This window comes from Megascapheus bottae, chromosome 37, assembly GCF_031878675.1.
Source record: "Megascapheus bottae isolate mThoBot1 chromosome 37, mThoBot2.hap1, whole genome shotgun sequence".
Classification (NCBI taxonomy): Eukaryota; Metazoa; Chordata; class Mammalia; order Rodentia; family Geomyidae; genus Megascapheus; species Megascapheus bottae.
The window spans coordinates 203,254-220,891 of record NC_143545.1 but is presented as its reverse complement, the minus strand read 5'-3'; the positions used below and the strand labels follow the sequence as shown (position 1 = coordinate 220,891).

At 49.0% G+C, this 17,638-nt stretch overlaps 1 protein-coding gene across 5 annotated transcripts in view; it reads right to left on the bottom strand.

Moving 5' to 3' along the window:
* Mical3 (microtubule associated monooxygenase, calponin and LIM domain containing 3) overlaps positions 1-17,638 on the bottom strand; it is a 143,110-nt gene that overhangs the window by 34,075 nt on the left and 91,397 nt on the right. For 2 of the 5 annotated variants that reach the window (XM_090325292.1, XM_090325288.1), the window contains 3 exons: positions 7,173-7,368; positions 5,011-5,255; positions 2,549-2,638 (listed from right to left, as the gene is read on the bottom strand). In XM_090325292.1, the coding sequence (XP_090181418.1) occupies positions 2,549-2,638; positions 5,011-5,255; positions 7,173-7,368 (531 nt within the window). The remainder of the gene's footprint in view (positions 1-2,548; positions 2,639-5,010; positions 5,256-7,172; positions 7,369-17,638) is intronic. The other 3 variants (XM_090325290.1, XM_090325291.1, XM_090325289.1) reach the window with 2 other exon arrangements.

Genomic DNA, 17,638 nt, shown 5'->3' with positions numbered 1-17,638 from the left:
GTTATGTGTTCCAGTCCTGGGGCACTTGGTGCTGTTCTTGAGGGTTTTTTGTTTTTTTTCCCTAAAGGCTAGCTAGCAATCTACCACTTGAGGCACAGCTCCACCTCTGGTTTCCTGGTGATTAAATTGGAAGCGTGAGAGCCAGGAGTGTGGCCTTAGTGGTACAGTGCTCACCTAGCATGCAAAAAAGCCCTGGGTTCGGGTCCCTGGTACCACATACACAGAAAAAGCCAGAAGTGGTGCTGTGGCTCAAGTAGTAGAGCACTAGTCTTGAACTCAGTGTCCTGAGTTCAAGACCCAGGACTGGCAAAAAAAAAAAAATTGGAGACACGAATCTCATGGACTTTTCTACCCAGGCTGTTTCAGATCTCAGCCTCCTGAGTATCTAGGATTATAGCCATGAGCCACCATCATCCAGCTTTAAGTTTAGCCATTCACTTGCACTTCTAGTTTCAGTGAAGAGAACCATACACTCCAACTCGATGCTGCCAAGGGCTTTTTTTTCTCTTTCTTTCTGATGTTCTTTTTATCCTAAGTCAACTGCGAAGGTAGGAAGAGCAGATAACAACTGATCCCCTCCAGGGGTCACAAAGGCTCAGATGAAAAAGCAGAAAAATCTTTCTCAAGGACACGTTTTCTGTTAATCACCCAGAAAGGTGCTTACCACCACCTGCCACACTGACAACTTCTTGGAGTGACAAGAGGGAGGTGGGCAGGGGCAGTGCCATTCCGTCCCGAGCCAGCTAACTCAACAGCGCAAACAGGAACTTCATTGGTTCTTCAGTTCTTATCTTTCATAGCAAAGACCTGCTGCTGTAGAGGAACAGTCCCCGTCCCCAAGAGGCCGCATGCTGCATGCTGGGCTTGTGGAAGGGACGCGCTCCGCAGGGAAAGTGCCAGCACGTTCTACAGAGGGGTGAAGAATACCCCTGCGGAGAAATGCAGAGCAGAAAGCAAATCTAGGAACAGAGTTAGGGGAGGCCGTGGCCGGGAGAGGAAGGAGAATTCTATTCTGTGAAGTATCAAACTCTAGGAGTCCAGGGGTAGAAATGCAACCAACACCTCTGCTTTTTTTTGTGGTTGAAGCCCTGTTTCATAAAGCTCCACCTGGTGCTCCCCACATCCTTCTGGACATGAGGTTAGTAGGCTTTTCACAAGACAGGAAATCACCCAGCAGCCCCTTTTATGCCATTATGCTGTCAAAGCCCTTGGCCCGGCCATGAGGCTGGCCCTGCTCTGGGCACCTGTCATTAGTACTTGGATCATGCCGGAGTGGGGTTAAGATAAAGAGGCAGCCGGTAACTTGGAGGGAGGCCAGCTGTTCAGGCAGCAAGAGCAGGTACCACAGATCTGAAGGGTTCTGGAGCCAGGAGCCAACTTCTATCTGAGCGCTATCTCCCCTTTCCTCTGCCACTTTCCTGAGTGCCTTGGCTCCAGTGGATCACTACCGTGATAATCGCAGGACTGGGAGCAGTGAGGATGGCATGTGCACAGAGAATACTGATAAGGTCCTAGGAGAACGTATTTCTATACAAATGTGTGGCTTAAAGATTCGAGCTTTGGCCAGGTAGCTGGCTCAGAGTAAGGAAAAGAGGGACCACTTTGGGATAAGGAAGAGTTTTTGAAATGCAATGTTTTCTCTTATGGGGTAGCAGAGGGAGTGGCTATAGCTTGAGATAGTTAATCTTATTTCAAAGTCACCTTATGTAAATATATCTTACCCTATTCAAACTAGTCAAACGTGGGTAGACTGTGTCCGGGCTCAGTCAATCTGAGCGGAGGGGTGGAGTCTGCTACATTAATGATAAACGGAGTAGCTTGCCCACTCTTGTCAGCCAGAGTCTTGGCTGATGACACACCCTTCTGCAGAAATAAATTTTACCTTGCTGAGACAACTCTTCTCATATCTATGGTTGTGATTCCAATGGTTCTTAGAGAACATATTTGTAACAGGTCCCAGGTACGGACCCCAACCTATGCTGAAACACGGGGCCCCAGTTCCTCATAGTACGTGGAGTGCAAGACAGGGCTAAGGCACAGCAATCACCACACAGCCCAGATGATAGGACTGGGGATGCTGAGTCCCATAGAATAGGCAGCTCTTCCTGTACCTCGTAAGCACGACCTTCAACCTCAGGTGTGCTCTGTCTCCTGCTAACACATGCAGCTGTAGGGATTTATCAGGAGCCTGAAGTCAGCCTTCCTTCCTCAGAGAAATACTAAAGGCAGCTAAGGTGGGATGGAAGCTCTGGTCATGAAACTTTCTGCAAGTCTTCCCTGAGTATGGGGAATGCGGGGGGGGGGGGGGGGGGAGGGAGCCTTGAGAAGTACGGAGAGGACCACATGTATCAGTTACTCTCTGGCTTCCTCTCAACTCTGCCACAAGAAAGCCGGGCCTGGAGACAGGTGGCCAGCTGGACGTGTGCAAAAAGCCTATGTGCAGTTACAAGGAAAGCACAGATCTTTTAATGTGGCACCTGCTCTTGAACATAGGCTTTGGATGGCGAGGGATCTAGGGTAGAGGTGGGTAGGCGGGCAAAGCGGGTACCTTTACATGTACCCGTTTCTTCTTCCTCTGAGAGATGCTGGAGCCACTGGCCTTGCAGAAGTTCTCTGTCCCAGGGGCAATACTCCCCTTCTACAGCAGGGGGAGCCAGACACCCACCGACAGCACCAAGCATCCCACAGAGGGACAGATGGAAAGGGACGGGAGGAAGGAAAGAGAACAGAAAGCAGAGTTATGGCCAGCTGCCAGCAGCACAGTCCCATCACTGCCCACAGGCGTCCAGGTTCTCTGCCCAGATGACACATGATGACACATGCTGTGGGCTAGGGATGAAGGCTCGCCTGAGCACACGCAGAGCTTGGCTGAGATGCCAGACAGGTATTTTATTTCTCTAACAATCTCATTTTCTACGGACCTGATCTTGATACTGAGTCTGAACAGGCAGTTAACTCTCCATAAGGGGAGTGGGGGAAAGCCCTGAAAGATTGAGCTGTGTGGGTCTAAATACAGCAAGCTTCAACCCTCACCTGGAGGCAACCATATCCAGAATGAGGTGAACAAAATACTTTTGTGGATGTGAGCTGGGAGGAGGCCAGGGACAGGAGGCAGCTGCAGACATGGCCTGGTGGAGACCACCCAGGCTCCAGCCATGGCCTGGCTTCTTGTGCAGACCTTCACCGGGTCTCAGAAGACTGTGTGAACAGAGAACCTGGGCCTCCCTGCGCTACCTACCCACTACCCTGGCCTTTGGAGGAAAAAGTGCATGAGGCCTGGAGAGGAGTTCTTGGGGAAAGTCTTCTAAATGCTCCTGACATGTGTAACCCCCACACAGGTCTTGGGGTCAGGGTGCCCCCGCATCGTCCCTCACTAAGGTGCTCCAGAGACCACTGCCTGTGAAAGGCTCAGGCTTTGAGGTGCCAGAGGAAACAGGTCCCCGGTGGGCCTGGGCAACCCACACAGAATTCCAGGAAAAGCAGCTATGCCTCAGCGGCAGCAGAACAACCACATGTCAGTCTTCCACCACATCCGTGCTGCCAGATTTAACCTGCTCTGCACAGAAGGGAAGAAGTGGGCCTCGGAACGGAGAAGCCCACCTGCTTCCTGTGGCAGAGCAAGAACAGCCTTCCAGGGGACTCATATCTCTGCCCACCCTGGGTCCTTCCTTGTCACCCACCCACAGGACCGCTGTGTAGCCAGGACAGGGAAGAGACATCCCTCCGTCCTCCATGGGTTTCCCGTCACCTCTGGCGATCGCAGCCAGAGAGAAGGAAAATGGAAAAGCCTTGAGTCCACTGCAGGAGGCTATCTCAGAGGCAGTCAGAACAAGTGGAAAACGACGGTGCTCCCTCTTCACAGTTCCACCAGGAGCTGTGTCACTAGGGATCCTCTCTGTCCCTGGTACTGAAGCCCTGTAGCCGCAGCTTTCACGACAGAACCAGAGGCTCCTTGAAAGAGCCAATGACCCCTCCCTCAGTAAAATACAGTTCTCTATTTGAATCTAAAAGGGGGGAAAAGAGAGAAAAGGAGGAAGCAGAAATGAGTATCCTAATTTAGACAAAGACTTTGGACTGGGCCCTTGCTTCCACTTCCAGCTAATGTACCAAGGTGAGCAAGGGACATTATCACATTGCAATGTTCTGCCAGACACGCCGCCCATGTCTTTCCTCTGCACCAGACTTGAGGTCAGGAGGTGGGGGTGAGTGGGGGTGAGGATCTGAGATCAGGGAGTGTGGGAGGGGGAGGATGGGAGAGTGGGAGGGGGAGGACGGGAGTGTGGGGAGGGGAGGAAGGTCTTTCTGGTCCTGATCTGAGATCAGGGAGTGTGGGAGGGGGAGGATGGGAGAGTGGGAGGGGGAGGACGGGAGTGTGGGGAGGGGAGGAAGGTCTTTCTGGTCCTGATCTGAGATGAAGGAGTGTGGGAGGAGGAGGATGGGAGAGTGGGAGGGGGATGACGGGAGTGTGGGGAGGGGAGGAAGGTCTGGTCTGAGGTCAGGAGCGGGACAGGGGAGAACACCACCTCTGGCTCTGCAGAGGTGAGACGCTCGGCGTGCACTGAACATGTGACTACTGCTGGGAGCCGAGTAACACCACGTCTAACTTTGAGCTATAGCGTTGGTAACCACTTTCTGCTGAGAGGCAAGGCGCAAGACTTGTTTACCATTGGTTATTGCTTCATCACTCTGTGCTGAGACCTAGGGTGAGGGTAAACAGGCGACCTCCCGGTCCTGCCCACCTTCATGCTGATAGGCTCGGGCAGGAGGGACTTCCTCAGGTGGGGGTTAGAACTCCTGCTTTGGTGAACCTGCCTGTTGGTCCTCCGGGGAAGGAAGGCTCAGTGCGGGCGGTCAAGTGGGCCCTCTCCTCTCTCTCATGTCCTCCCTATCCCTCCTGCTGGTCGAGAGGGACCACCAGGGACAAAAGACCCCGACAACGACAGCCACTTTTAAACTCACACCCAGTTCCAGAGGAGGGGTCAGGGCTAGGACAAGAGGGCATTTTCTGACCTTCACTGGAGTCTTCCTCCTCTTCATCATACTCTTCCTCCTCTTCTTCATAGTCGTCCTCCTCCTCCTCCTCTTCTTCCTCCTCAGGCCCAAAGCTCTTGGAGGCCTCCAGGTCCTCTTCACTTCTTCCTTTCAGAAGAGCATGGATCCTCACTGCCTCCTTCCAAGGAACACCACCCAGGTCAGAGGTGGGCAACTGCTCTCCCTCATCATCCTCTTCCTCCTCCATCTCTGACTCAGAACTGCTGCAAGGAAAAAAACCACATAATCCAAATGAGGGGATAGCAACACCCGGGCCCGGGAGGGCAGGAAGGACAGCGGAGCAGGGTGACAGGTGGAGTGCACAGCCCAGCCTGTGGGCAGCAGCGCCACTACGGAGCCTTCACAGGGCGCAGAAGGCCACGCGAGCAGAGCAGGGGCGTGGACTCATTAAAGTTCTGGTCACTACTTGGTGGGAGAAACTGAATTCTATTCTACTCAGGTTGGTTGGAAGTTTCTCATGAGAACCATGGGGCCATGGGAGCGTGGCCATCCGGGGACCTTCACATGGGCAGAAATCCAGCATGGGCTAACCCAGGGCCCACTCAACCACAGACACCGTCTCTGCTGGACAAGGCAAGGCAGGAAATCCCGTTTGTTCATGCTCTGCCTTACAGAGCTGATGATGCCATCAGCTTCTGGGAAGTCCACGTGATTCTCACTGACTGTTCTTTAAAGCCGGCTTACAGCATCTGGGCACAGCACAGGCCTTCTTATTAGCTTGGGGCAATGAGGGAAACCAATGTGAAAACCACAGAGCTGGGCTGGGAAGGTAGCCTCGTGGTAGAGTGCTTGCCCAGCATGCAGGAAGTTCTGGGTTCAAGTACCACACACACACACAGAAAAGGCCAAAAGTGGCGCTGTGACTCAACTGATAGAGTGCTAGCCCTGAGTAAAAGAAGCTTAGAGACCACGCCCAGGCCCTGAGCTCAAGCCCTAGGACTGGCAAAAACCAACCAAACAAACAACGTCAACGTCCCTCTCCCCCCACACCCCTACCACCGCCCAAAACAGGTTTCCCTGGCCTTGGACCAGAAAATAACAAATATCCTGTGGATTCCTCCAGAAGGCGGGCCCCACTCGGCTTGGAAGGAGGGGCAGGGGGCTATGTGAAGTCAACAGTGGAGATGACCGTAACCAGGACCAAGGATCCTATTATAAACAGGAATTTCTAGTCCACACTTTAGGAGAGGGCCTAGGAACTGTTCGTGCATCCCATGTCCAGGTGGTGTTTAATCAGAGAAACATGGCAATTCACAAAGTGAAAGGCAAATCACCCAAGAAGTACAGAGATGTGAAATTCTGTGTGTTCTTCCAGGCTGGTTCCATCAGTTATCTGGGCCTGGCTGCCTGCACTGTGGCACACCCTCAACTGCAGGCAGGCCACAGGGAAACACGGGTCAGTGCAGTGACTGTTGACTGTGTGTAGGTTAAGGTGAGGGTACTGACAGCAGGGAAAATGGGAAGAACCCAGAAAAACTCATAGTAGGGCTGGGAGTTTGGCCTAGTGGTAGAGTGCTCGCCTAGCATGCACGAAGACCCAGGTTCGATTCCTTGGTACCACATACATAGAAAAAGGCTGGAAGTGGTGCTGTGGCTCAAGTGGCAGAGTGCTAGCCTTGAGAAAAGCCCAAGGACAGAGCTCAGGCCCTGAGCTCAGCCCAGGACTGGCAAAAAAAACAAACCAAACCAAACAAAAAAACGAATAGTACATCAGCTCTAAATCTAGCCCTGCCCGTCTCGCCACCTGTAGAGGGACGAAATCTCCCAGGTATCCACCCAGAGGAAGATCAAAACACTTGGTCAGCACCACGCAGAGAAGCCTGAGGGTGCTTACATATGCCGTGTCCTGTTTTAAACACCATATTCCTATTTCCTCCTCTAGTCCTCCACCAGTTAAGTGAGGAAGGGGCTACCATCAGCCTAATTTTACAGATGAGGAACTGAGCCACTAAAAAAATGACAAAATTTGCCTTGGGCTCCACAGCTGTACAGCATCAGAGCCAAGATTTCAACACAGGGTGGCTCAGATTCTACGCTCAACAGCTCCCTGGCTGCCCTCAGTGAGGTGGTGTTTTCATCTGGGGTCCCAGGAGCCTGGCAAGACAGGGGTACATTCTGACCTGCTGGCCACGTCCTCTTCGGTGCCTTTGTCCAGCACACTGCTCAGGTTGTGCTGTGCCTGCGTCTCCTCGGGCACTTCCTCCAGCTCCTCTGCCCGTCGCACAGAACGGCGGTAGTTCTCTAGCTCGATCCTCTCGGGGGTGCCCCTCAGCCTCTTGGCAATGCTAGGCTCCTCCAGGCCATTCACACTGGAACCTGAGGGACAAACATGGAGGGAGGCGCAGTTCTGAGGATGCAGGATGGAACACGGCTCCAGCCCAGGGATGGAGGATTCAAAGAGAGGAAGGAAAGACCACCCTGGGCATCGAGGCATTGCCCTTCATTGCCACAAAGACAGAACCACCATGAAATCAGAACATTCGGCCAGTGACGGCAAAGGCAAAAGCAAACCAACAACAACAAAAAATCCCAAGGATCTGGGAGAAGTGAGGAAAGGATGCTGGTAGGAGAAATACAGATGGTACGTCCACATCTACTCCCTGTACCACCCCTGGGCCCCAGCCTGAGTGCACGGAGCAGCAACAGTGGGTAGACAGGGACAACAGGGACATGGGAGGCCTTCAGGTAGCCCATCAGTACTGGGAGGGAGCTACGTGGCTCCCATGTCACCCTGGGGCTGAGCGGGGCAAGGTCTCTGCCTCGAGTCTGGGCAGCTGTTTTGAGCATATTCTCACACTAGACCTGACAATGCCACTGGGCCAGGTTCATGGGAACAGTTTTTGTAGAACACACACACCACACTGCTGTTCGTTCAGATGATGGAGCCAGGCTTGACTGAGGGGGTAGCTGGTGTTCACATAGCACCTTCTGTAAATAACCCATCACCTTTGGGGCGATACTCACAAACCATAGCAGCCAGGCACTGGTGGCTCACACCCATCATCCTAGCTACTCTGGAGGCTGAGATCTGAGGACTGGTTCAAAGCCAGCCTGGTCAAGGAAAGTTCATGACACTCTTATTTCCAGTTAACCACCAGAACATCAGAAGCGAAAGCGATGGCTCAAAGTGCTAGAGGGCTAGCCTTGAGCAGAAAAGCTCAGGGATAGTGTACAGGCCCTGAGTACAAGCCCTACAACAACAACAATAACAAAAACAAACCACAGTAGTAGCCTGCCCCCAGTATTGTGCAGTGGTTTGAGCATTTGTTGATGACATGTGTCTGTGAATTAGTATTAGACCAAAAGGTAATTTTTAGAAGTGTTATTCCTATTCTACTACTGTCCCTTGGTGTGTTTTAGTTCTCCTGTGGACTCATTTCCCTCTGATGTCTCTATCCATCACCCCAGTTTCGGTTAGAAGCCTCTACATTCCCCCGTGATGTCCTATCACCCCAGCTTTGCTTGCAAGCCTCCATTTAAGCTTCAGTGGGCCACTGCAGCATGACATGGTACAGAGGTACAAACTCTTCCAGGAACTGGCAGAGATAGATGTGGCTGGGAGGGAAGGAAGGGGTGACACTGTCCTCCCAAAATGTACTCATTACCTGACCTATGTAACTATAACCTTTCCTGTATATCACCTTTATAATAACAATTTAAATGTAATTGCTCGAGGTTCTTATGGTCTATGGAAGACAATGCCCACCTCCCTGGGTTGGTATGGATGCTGAATGAAATTACAAACACAGGTACACATTGTGGGGTTGGAACTCTTGGCCCCAGTGTGCCAGGCACCCTCCTTCGTTACTTAAGCCTTGCACACAGGTGTTATTCTGTAAAGCAACACTTATGACAGCCGGTAGCAATTTGCACACTGCTCTGTAAAGCCATAGAGGTGATGCTGGGTTTTGGCATGCCATGTCATACCAGGTCCCAGGTGGACCTCTATTAAAGGAAAGGAGTGGGAATATTGTTCAGTAATGTCCTGCAAGTTGCACAGAAGGATGCCCGGCATTTCTGTTGTATACCAGATTTTGAACTTTTTCTCAATGGCATGAGAAAGAGCCCCAGATAAATACTAGGGTCTGAGTTACCACAAGACAATTTCAAATTTCTAGAGAGTTTCCCCTGGACAGAAAGGTCTGAAAATACAGGAGTGTGTATGGTAATGAGCTTACCTAAGCCCTGGGCCTACCTGAGTCTAAGGCTCCCATCTAAATTTTTTCATACCAATGTATTTTCTGTTTTTTGTTGTTGTTTTTTTTTCCTTGCCAGTCCTGGGGCTTGAACTCAGGACCTGGGCACTGTCCCTGGGCTTTTTTAAGACTAGCACTCTACTTAAGCCACAGCACCACTTCCAGATTTTACTGTATATGTGGTACTGAGGAATCAAACCCAGGGCTTCATGAATGCTAGGCAGGCACTCTACAACGAGGCTACATTCCTAGCCCCCATATCAACATATTTTCAATATGAAGGATGTAGAACTACACAGAAGTGTCTGACAGCAGAAAATCTGGCATCTCTTACCCTCCTCCCAGTGTTGTTTTTTTGGAGACTGCCCAAGGCCTGCAGACTAGTAAATCATCAAGCATCCGAACTTGGCAGTCTAAGCCTGAAGCTCTGGGGAGGGGAAGTGTTGATTTAATTTTGGGCTTGGCTACAGTGAACAAAAAGGAAACCAGAAGCATTTTGCACTATTCAGAAGATTCATACAAGAAGCCCCTAGAGAAGAATGTTCTGGCCATGAAATCTTCAAGAAGGCTCTAGCTGGAGATTTTGCAAAAATTAAGATAGAAGGCTAGGTGGAGAGCAGTCTTAGCACTTAGGAAGCCAAGAGGAAAGTTTATGAGTTTAGTCAGCCTGACCTAAGGCAGCGCCCATCTTAAAAACAACAACAACAAAATGAGGGGGAGAGAGGAGAGCTGTCTCTGTCTCCAAGTCCACCAGACAGTTCCACATCTCAAACACCCCTTGGCTTTTACCCACAAGGGAATGCCTGAGCAGGATGTCCCCTGAGGCCTCGGGCTCCATGGAGGCTGTTTCCAAAGGGAAGGTAGCACTAAGATGATGCAAGGCAAGTACTTATAATTCACCCTATGCTTAACATCCCCAGCCCATAACACCCATTATCCTGGGAAAGGCCAAAACAAATAAATGTGATCATCACCCTTGATTCTCTGTCCCAAGAATGGCTGGATGGGTGAAGACAGACTCAGAGAGAAAAAAGCAAGAGTGAGGAAGGCCTGGGCAGTGGCTGCCTGGCCCTCTCCAACTGCCAGAAGAGCCTAGAGGAAGCAGTGAGAGGCAGATATCATGTTACTGGCAGTCGATGTGCCTGGGGATGCCTCTAGCCTCAGCTACTCAGGAGGCTTACTTGGGCCTGAAGTTTGAGGCTAGCCTGGACAACACAGCAAACCCTATCTAGGGGGAGCGGGCCCAAGTCATTGGCAGGAGCTGGTCTGGAAAGGTCAACAACTTGCTGGGCCAGGCTACTGGGTCAAAACCTACCTGGCCCCTGTACTCCACATGCCTTACTGTGACTTACTGGGACTTTCCAGCTAAAAATGGGATGAAAGATTTGGGATAATTTCCCAGGCCAATACATCACTAAGTCAGGGCGGGCAGATCTCAGGTCACAGAGAGCCCAATTATAGCCTTATACATACCAAAAGAAAATAACTCCCAAGATCTAGGCTGCATCCTAAATAGGAAGAAGGCTGTAGATTTGACCCTGAGGTCTGCCTGCATAAGCTTTATACATCATTCTGAAAGAACTAGTTTTGGGATAGGACAACTCTCAGCTGACTCAGCCCAGCTGCCAGAGCTTTATTTGTTCTGTCTGACTCTTGGACAGACTAAGAGATGAAGACGAGACCCGAGCGGAGCGTCTGCCAGGGCCCCAGTGGACAGCTCTTCTCCTGCATACATTCCCTGCCCACCCTCAATGCTGGATGGGTCCAGGTGCTTAGCTCACCTCAGGGTCTGGGACACATAAGACATCAGGACACTTGAAAACTCTTCTCTACTCTGAACTCAGTTCTGGCCTATTTTCTCATTCCTTTTCCATTTAATAACAAACAATAACAACAACAAACTTGAGCAGGATAGTGGTGGCTAATGCTTGTCCTGGCTACAACTCCTAGCTACTCAGGAGGTTGAGATTTGAGGATCATGGTTCAAAGCCAGCCTGGGCAGAAAAGAACCAAAGCTGGGTAGCCACCGACCAGGCAAGGTTATTTCTGCCCCTGCCTCTTCTCCCCAACAGAAAAGCCATCTGTGTTCACAGAATTTCCTCAAATTGTACAACATGAGGCAGATAAGGAAAAAAACAATGCCCACTGAACCATCTGCATCAAAAACTGTGACAGGTACGCAATCAACACGGGCCACAGAATTGTCACAACTTTTCTATTACCCTATAAAAGTTTGACTGTCTCTTAAGCAAAATGTTGGGACCAGATGTATTTTGTACCTAGGATTTTATTTTGGAATGTGCGTATTCATGAGACACTTGGGGTAGGGGACCCAAGTCTGAACCTAAGAGTCATTTATGGTCCAAATCTACTTTACATATCATAGCTTAAAGATAATTTTATACAGTTTTTTTTTTTTTTTGCCAGTCCTGGGCTTGAGCTCAGGGTCTGAGCACTGTCCTTGGGATTTCTCATGGCTAGAACTCTTCCACTTGAGCCACAGCACCACTTCTGGCTATTTTGCTATGTATGTGGTACCAAGGAATTGAACCCAGGTCCTTGTGCATGCTAGGCAAGCACTCTATCACTAGGCCAAACTCCCGGCCTATACAGTGTTTTAAAACAACTTCCAATATGATATAATATTTCATGCTGTGCATTTTCTACTTATAGAGTATTGGTACTCAAAAAGTATCCGATTGCATTTAATTAATTGTCCTCTGCCTTTTCCCTTGAGCCACACTTCTACTTCTGTCATTTTGCTGGTTAATTGGAGATAGGCTTCTTATAGATTTTTTCTGCTTTGGCTGGCTTCAAACTGAGATCCTCAGATCTGAGTGGCATGAGCAAAGTAACTGATTTTGATGTGGAACTTCCGAGTTTTGTGGGATCACGGAGAAGCTCAGTCGCTTTTGAGATGTTTACGAGAATATTGGGGAATTCTGAGTTAAATATGACCTGACAGAGGGTCTAGAGGAGAACGCCCAACATGGAACCATCCATACAGGAAAATCCACCCTGGTGGGGAGTGGAAACAGTGCGCAGTGCTGCACAAAAGCTGAGGGCACCTCTCCCAGCCAAGGCTCCTGCTGCGAGGCTGGGGAACTCTGCATAGGACTTCTGATTTAGTTTTAGTATTTAATGATTTTTTCCTTTTATTATTTACAGTATCTACCCAAGTTGCCCTTTTATACACGGAAATCTTTGCATATATTACTCTATCTGGCCAAGGCAAAAAAGGTTTCATTTACAACTCGCTGTTCTCTTAAAAATGCATTTTTTAAAATGTGTTGTAATATCCCCACAGAGTCAAGAGCCGGTGGCTCATTCCTGTAAGCCTAACTACTCAGGAGGCTGAGATCTGGGGACCGTGGTTCAAAGGCAGCCTGGGAAGGTTACATCCATGATCTCCAATGAACTACCGGAGAACCACAAGTGGCAATAGAATGCTAGCCTTGAGTGAACAAGCTCAGGGACAGTTCCCAGGCCCTGAGTTCAGGCTCCATCACCAAGGGGAAATGGTAAACCTGAACTTTACCCTCAACAGTCAACTGAGCCAGTCTACCCAAGGCTTATTTCCTTTCTCAGGAACGTGGACATGCAACCAGCACTAGATTTGGTTGCTTTTCCTATGGAACCCTATGAGCTGAGCTTAAAATGCTGCCTTCCTCACCTGGATGCTCGTCTTCATGTAGCTGAGGTGAGATCTTGAAAAGGGTACCTGGCACACAGTGGGGCTTGAATGTTGACCTGTTGTTATTCAATTGGGCCAGTGGCTAGGGTTCCGGGTACAAGGAGGACTCCTGGAGACTCTTGCAGGGATTTTTTGTTTGTTTGTTTGGGGACGGGGATGGCGATTGGTCCCAGAGCCTGCTAGGCAAGCTCTCTACCACTTGACCCACACCCACAGCCCTTCTTCAGATCTCCACTATAGCACCTCTCTCTTGCTCACAGGCTCAAACCAAGCCTCAGACCAGAGGTTCTGCTGAAGAAGGAACAGTTGTGTTTTTGGTGCCCAGTAAAAATCAGGATAGGTTCTGAATCAAATGCTTTGAATTAAAGAACAGGGTAAAACATTTAGATCCTACAACTAAGCTAGAACAATATACTTCAGTGTAATTTAGAAAATGTAGCTGAGAAAATTTAAGGCCATTATGTCTCATGAATAAATAGCCTGGTGCAGCAAATGGCCTCGGGAACAAACTGGAAATATCATCTCTACGAAAAGGACAAGTTTGGGCCAGAGTTTGGCCTAGTAGTAGAGTGCTTATCTAGCATTCATGAAGACCTGGGTTTGATTCCTCTGTACCACATACACAGAAAAGCTGGAAGTGGAGCTTAGGCTCAAGTAGTAGAGCTCTAGCCTTGAGAAAGCCCAAGGACAGTGCTCAGGCCCTGAGTTCAAGATCCAGGACTGCCAAAAAAAGAAAATGACAAGTTTCCCAAGGCATCCAGGAAAATAAAAGTCTTGTGAATATGCTTGGGATGCTTCACCTCGTGATGCATGATAGTTCAGTGGAGAAGCTTGCAAGCTAGAAGTCAAGAGGAAGGAGAATGGTGGAGGGTAAGACGAAGTGCACTTTTTCAGAGATACTTGGTTTGTTTATCTATTTCTTTGGTGTTGCTAGGATTGGAACCAAGAGACCAGCGTGAGGGCTCCTCTGGGATTCCATAGACTTCGGCTAGGGCTTCCCACAGCCCCCATCTTTCCTCCCTGAATCTCAGTATCACTGTGCTTTGGCCAAAGCCCATTCCCCAAGAAGGGCCCAGAGAAGAGCAAAGCAGGCTACTCACATAGTCATCTACTCCAGACTCAGCTCTAAGGGATAATATTTGCCTTTAAAACAGAACCTGCTGGCCTGATCTCCAAGAGGTGAAATGCTAGGCAAGAAACCATAGCTGGTCTCTCTCCAACCTTGTCTTTCTAGAATCTGATGCAGTTCTAGACAACAGAGAAGCAAGATAAAAATCAGCTAGTCTACTATAATCTACTCTGTTATAATCAATGCCAGCTACTCCTTGGTTTGCAACTTGGGTGCAGCCCATGAAATTGAGAAGGTTCAGCTTCTGAGCTCTTTTCTCTAAGATGAGTCTTTCTAAACACATCTCTTACTTTCGGGTTTGAATTGTGAGTAGGTTATTATGTTTCAAGAAGTCTCCCTTCTCTGGAAGTCCCTTCCACATTATTTCTGGCTTCCCTACCCTTGAATGAACATGAAAACACTTACGCAAGCTTGTGCCAGTGAAACAAGCCCTGGTTCTGCCATATGGCTGAGGAAACCCAAGACCAGTGAAGCCCAGTGCTCTTGTAGCATCCTGACGTGCTTGCCTGACAACAACCATCCTTAGTAATCAGTAGTACTTGGCTTCAGTAGACCCTAGAGCCATGTGCTTTCTACTGAGTCCACTTCCTCAGAGAATTATCAGGACAATACCAGGATGGTCCAACCCCAGCATCCAGCCAACCTCACCGTCTTGGGGATGGGGAGGCAGCAAATATGAAGGCCTGAGTTCTGTTGACAGAGAGGACAGAATGTAACGTGATTATTAAGGACCAACAACATAGCAAGTAGGGACCGAAATGAAATTAGGTATACTTTCAATGGAATAATGTGGTAATTTTATGATAAGGATAACCGATATTTCACAAAACAAGAGTAAGTAAGGAAATCACTCACTTGGGACAGTTTCATATGATGAATGCACAATCACAATGACTAAATAAGTATATATAAAAAAGAAGAGGTTCAAAAAATAGCATAAAATGCAAGATAAATTCTATCTGTAAAGACTACTAGGAGTTATCCCAGCATGGCCCTTAGTGGGTCCAGCTGGGCAAAGCAGGGCCCTACATTCCCTCTCTGCTGCAGGGAACCCTAACTTCCCTTTTGTATGAATAAAGGGCCTTTGTGAGGGGGTGAGGCTTCTTCTTGGGGTTACATTCTGCCTACCCCTGTGCATACCGCTCAGTGTTGAGGGAAGGCCATCAATCCCTAGGCTGAGCTCAGTCAGCTTCACTTAGGGCTTAGGTACTGGTAGGGGCTCAACCTCTTGTCCACTGCCCTTGGAGACCCATTAAACACCTCAGACACATTAAGCAAATACACCCAAGTTGCTTATGCGATGCTACCGGAAGTAAAAAGGAGGCAGTGTGCACGTGACTACTAACACCCAGAAGGATTTGAAAAGCAACTCCATATGCCTGGCAGTCTGCCTTTCTTCCCAGGTGTATGGAAGGCTCCTCTGCACAAACCTGCCCCTACAGGGCTTACGTGATGAGGAGACAAGGCATAATTGTAAAGCAGAGGCATAGCAGTCTGGGCAGCAACCAGAGGGAATGGCAGTCCCACGGCCTGGCTTAGGCAAGAGCACCGAAGAGTCCGCCCTGTTTATTATGAGTATTCTACTTGCTGGCACTTGCTGGATACTTGGCTGAGTGTGAGCTGTGAGGTAAGACCAAGTCTGAGGTTTTGGAGCTTTATTAAAGGGACTTGAATTCAAAGAGGAGCTGTCCTGAAACACTACCCCACCACTAGGTTTAGACCAACTCCAGCAGGGTGTTTTTCTTCCATTCCTGCCTCAGGAGGTACACTTCTGGGGCCTGGGGCCCATACAGTACTACCCTGTCCTGTATTTCAGTGTCAAGTGTGATAGTAAGAGTAGCCCATTTTTGTGGCCTGGTCTTCTGTATCTGTGCCATAGTGCTTTACTTAGGGAAACTGGACTGCCAGGGAATTTATGGGAGGAAGAAAATTGATTTCTGATTATCTAAGTTTGAGAAAAGAACAGAGTTCCATAGGAAAATTTGCAGGGTATATCACAATGGCTGGTACAGAGTCACACCAGTTATGATATGCTTTAGTACTGTGTCATTAAGACAAAAGCTCTCCTCTCCTTCATGACTACGAGATGAGAAGGTAAAAGCAACCAAGGGTTAGAATTTGAAAATCATATAGATGTATGCAACTGCCTTTATAATTGGTGCTTGGTCCATTTGAAGTCATCAATTACTATCAATTTTACAGGCACCAGACACCAACTAATGCACAGAAGGGGAAGACTAGAGACTTGGGGATAAAATAACAGCTACGAGAGGTCATTCAGTCTGTACTGGGATAAATTTTCACCAGACTGCTTTGAGGGGCAAAATGGGGCGAGGCCACGAGCTACATGGGGCTCTCGACCTTACTCGGGGGGAGCATGCTATCTAGAATGCCAGGGGACCCCAGGCCTCTGCTGCCCCAACTCCATAGCTAAGTCTGACTGCTGCTTCTCCAGCTCGCACGGTGCTGCATCAGGATGAACAGAGGCCTGTGAGGCCTTTCTGTTTGTTTTTGGTGGTACTTCGGATTGAATGGGGCCTCATGCATGCTAGGCCTGGTCCTACTACATTTTTACTCATTAAGACACCCTCTTTTGGCCCAATCAGTGCTGAGGTCAGGCCTGGGCCTATGCAGTGGGATAGTGCAAGAAAGGTGCCACCACTGCTAAGGTCGGGAGTCGTGTATGTAAAACAGCGACTATTTCTTAATAGAGGCTTGTCCCTCCAGGCTTGAGAGTGGCCAGATGGAACTAAATGCCCTCAGTGCCAGGTGCCAGCAAAGGGTGAGGAAGAGCCACCAGCTGCAGAGGAAAGAGTAAGAATTGTCGGCACAGTCATTCTGCTTGAGGGTACCCTAGTAAGCAAGGTAGAGGGAAGACATTTAATGGGTGCCAGCTCCTTTAGGTGCCTGTTACAGTCAGAAACAGAGGAAAGCATATGACTATGTCCCCAAGGCAGGCTCAGGCTTCCTCAGTGTGCCTACCTGGAGATCCCCCACAGTGGCTGACTAGATGAGGACATACAGGCACAGGAACGTCTTTCTCATTCTTCTCTGCTTGCAGTTATTATGAAGTAGAACATCCTGTATCATGCCACCCCCTAACTGGGCCATTTGTTACGGGGACTCTACATGTTAGAGACAGGTAACCGAGTCCCCACCACCATCTGCAGCAGAAGCAAGGGCCCTGAGGCACAGAGGCTTTTAAAGCCTACACCCCAGACTTGCCTGAGCTTCCCCTTCTCCACCCTCCAATCAGGAAAAAGGGAAGGAAAAGAAAAACTCAGAAACCTGAAGATTATTTGGAATTTATTCTCTTAAATAAGAATGTAACATTTGTTAAAAAATAAAAATAAAAAACTTAAAGCACAACACTTTGGTTTCACAGTAACGGCAAAAACAAAGTTATACAATTAAATAAAAAAAACTCACAAAGAAGCACACCAAAACTCACAACAGCACAGGTTAAAAACAAAGGCAAAAATAAAGGCATTAGGGAAGGTTAGAGTGGAGAGGTGATGCGTTCCCTTGGCACAGAGATCCTCCCTCATTCTGGCTTCTTTGTACTGT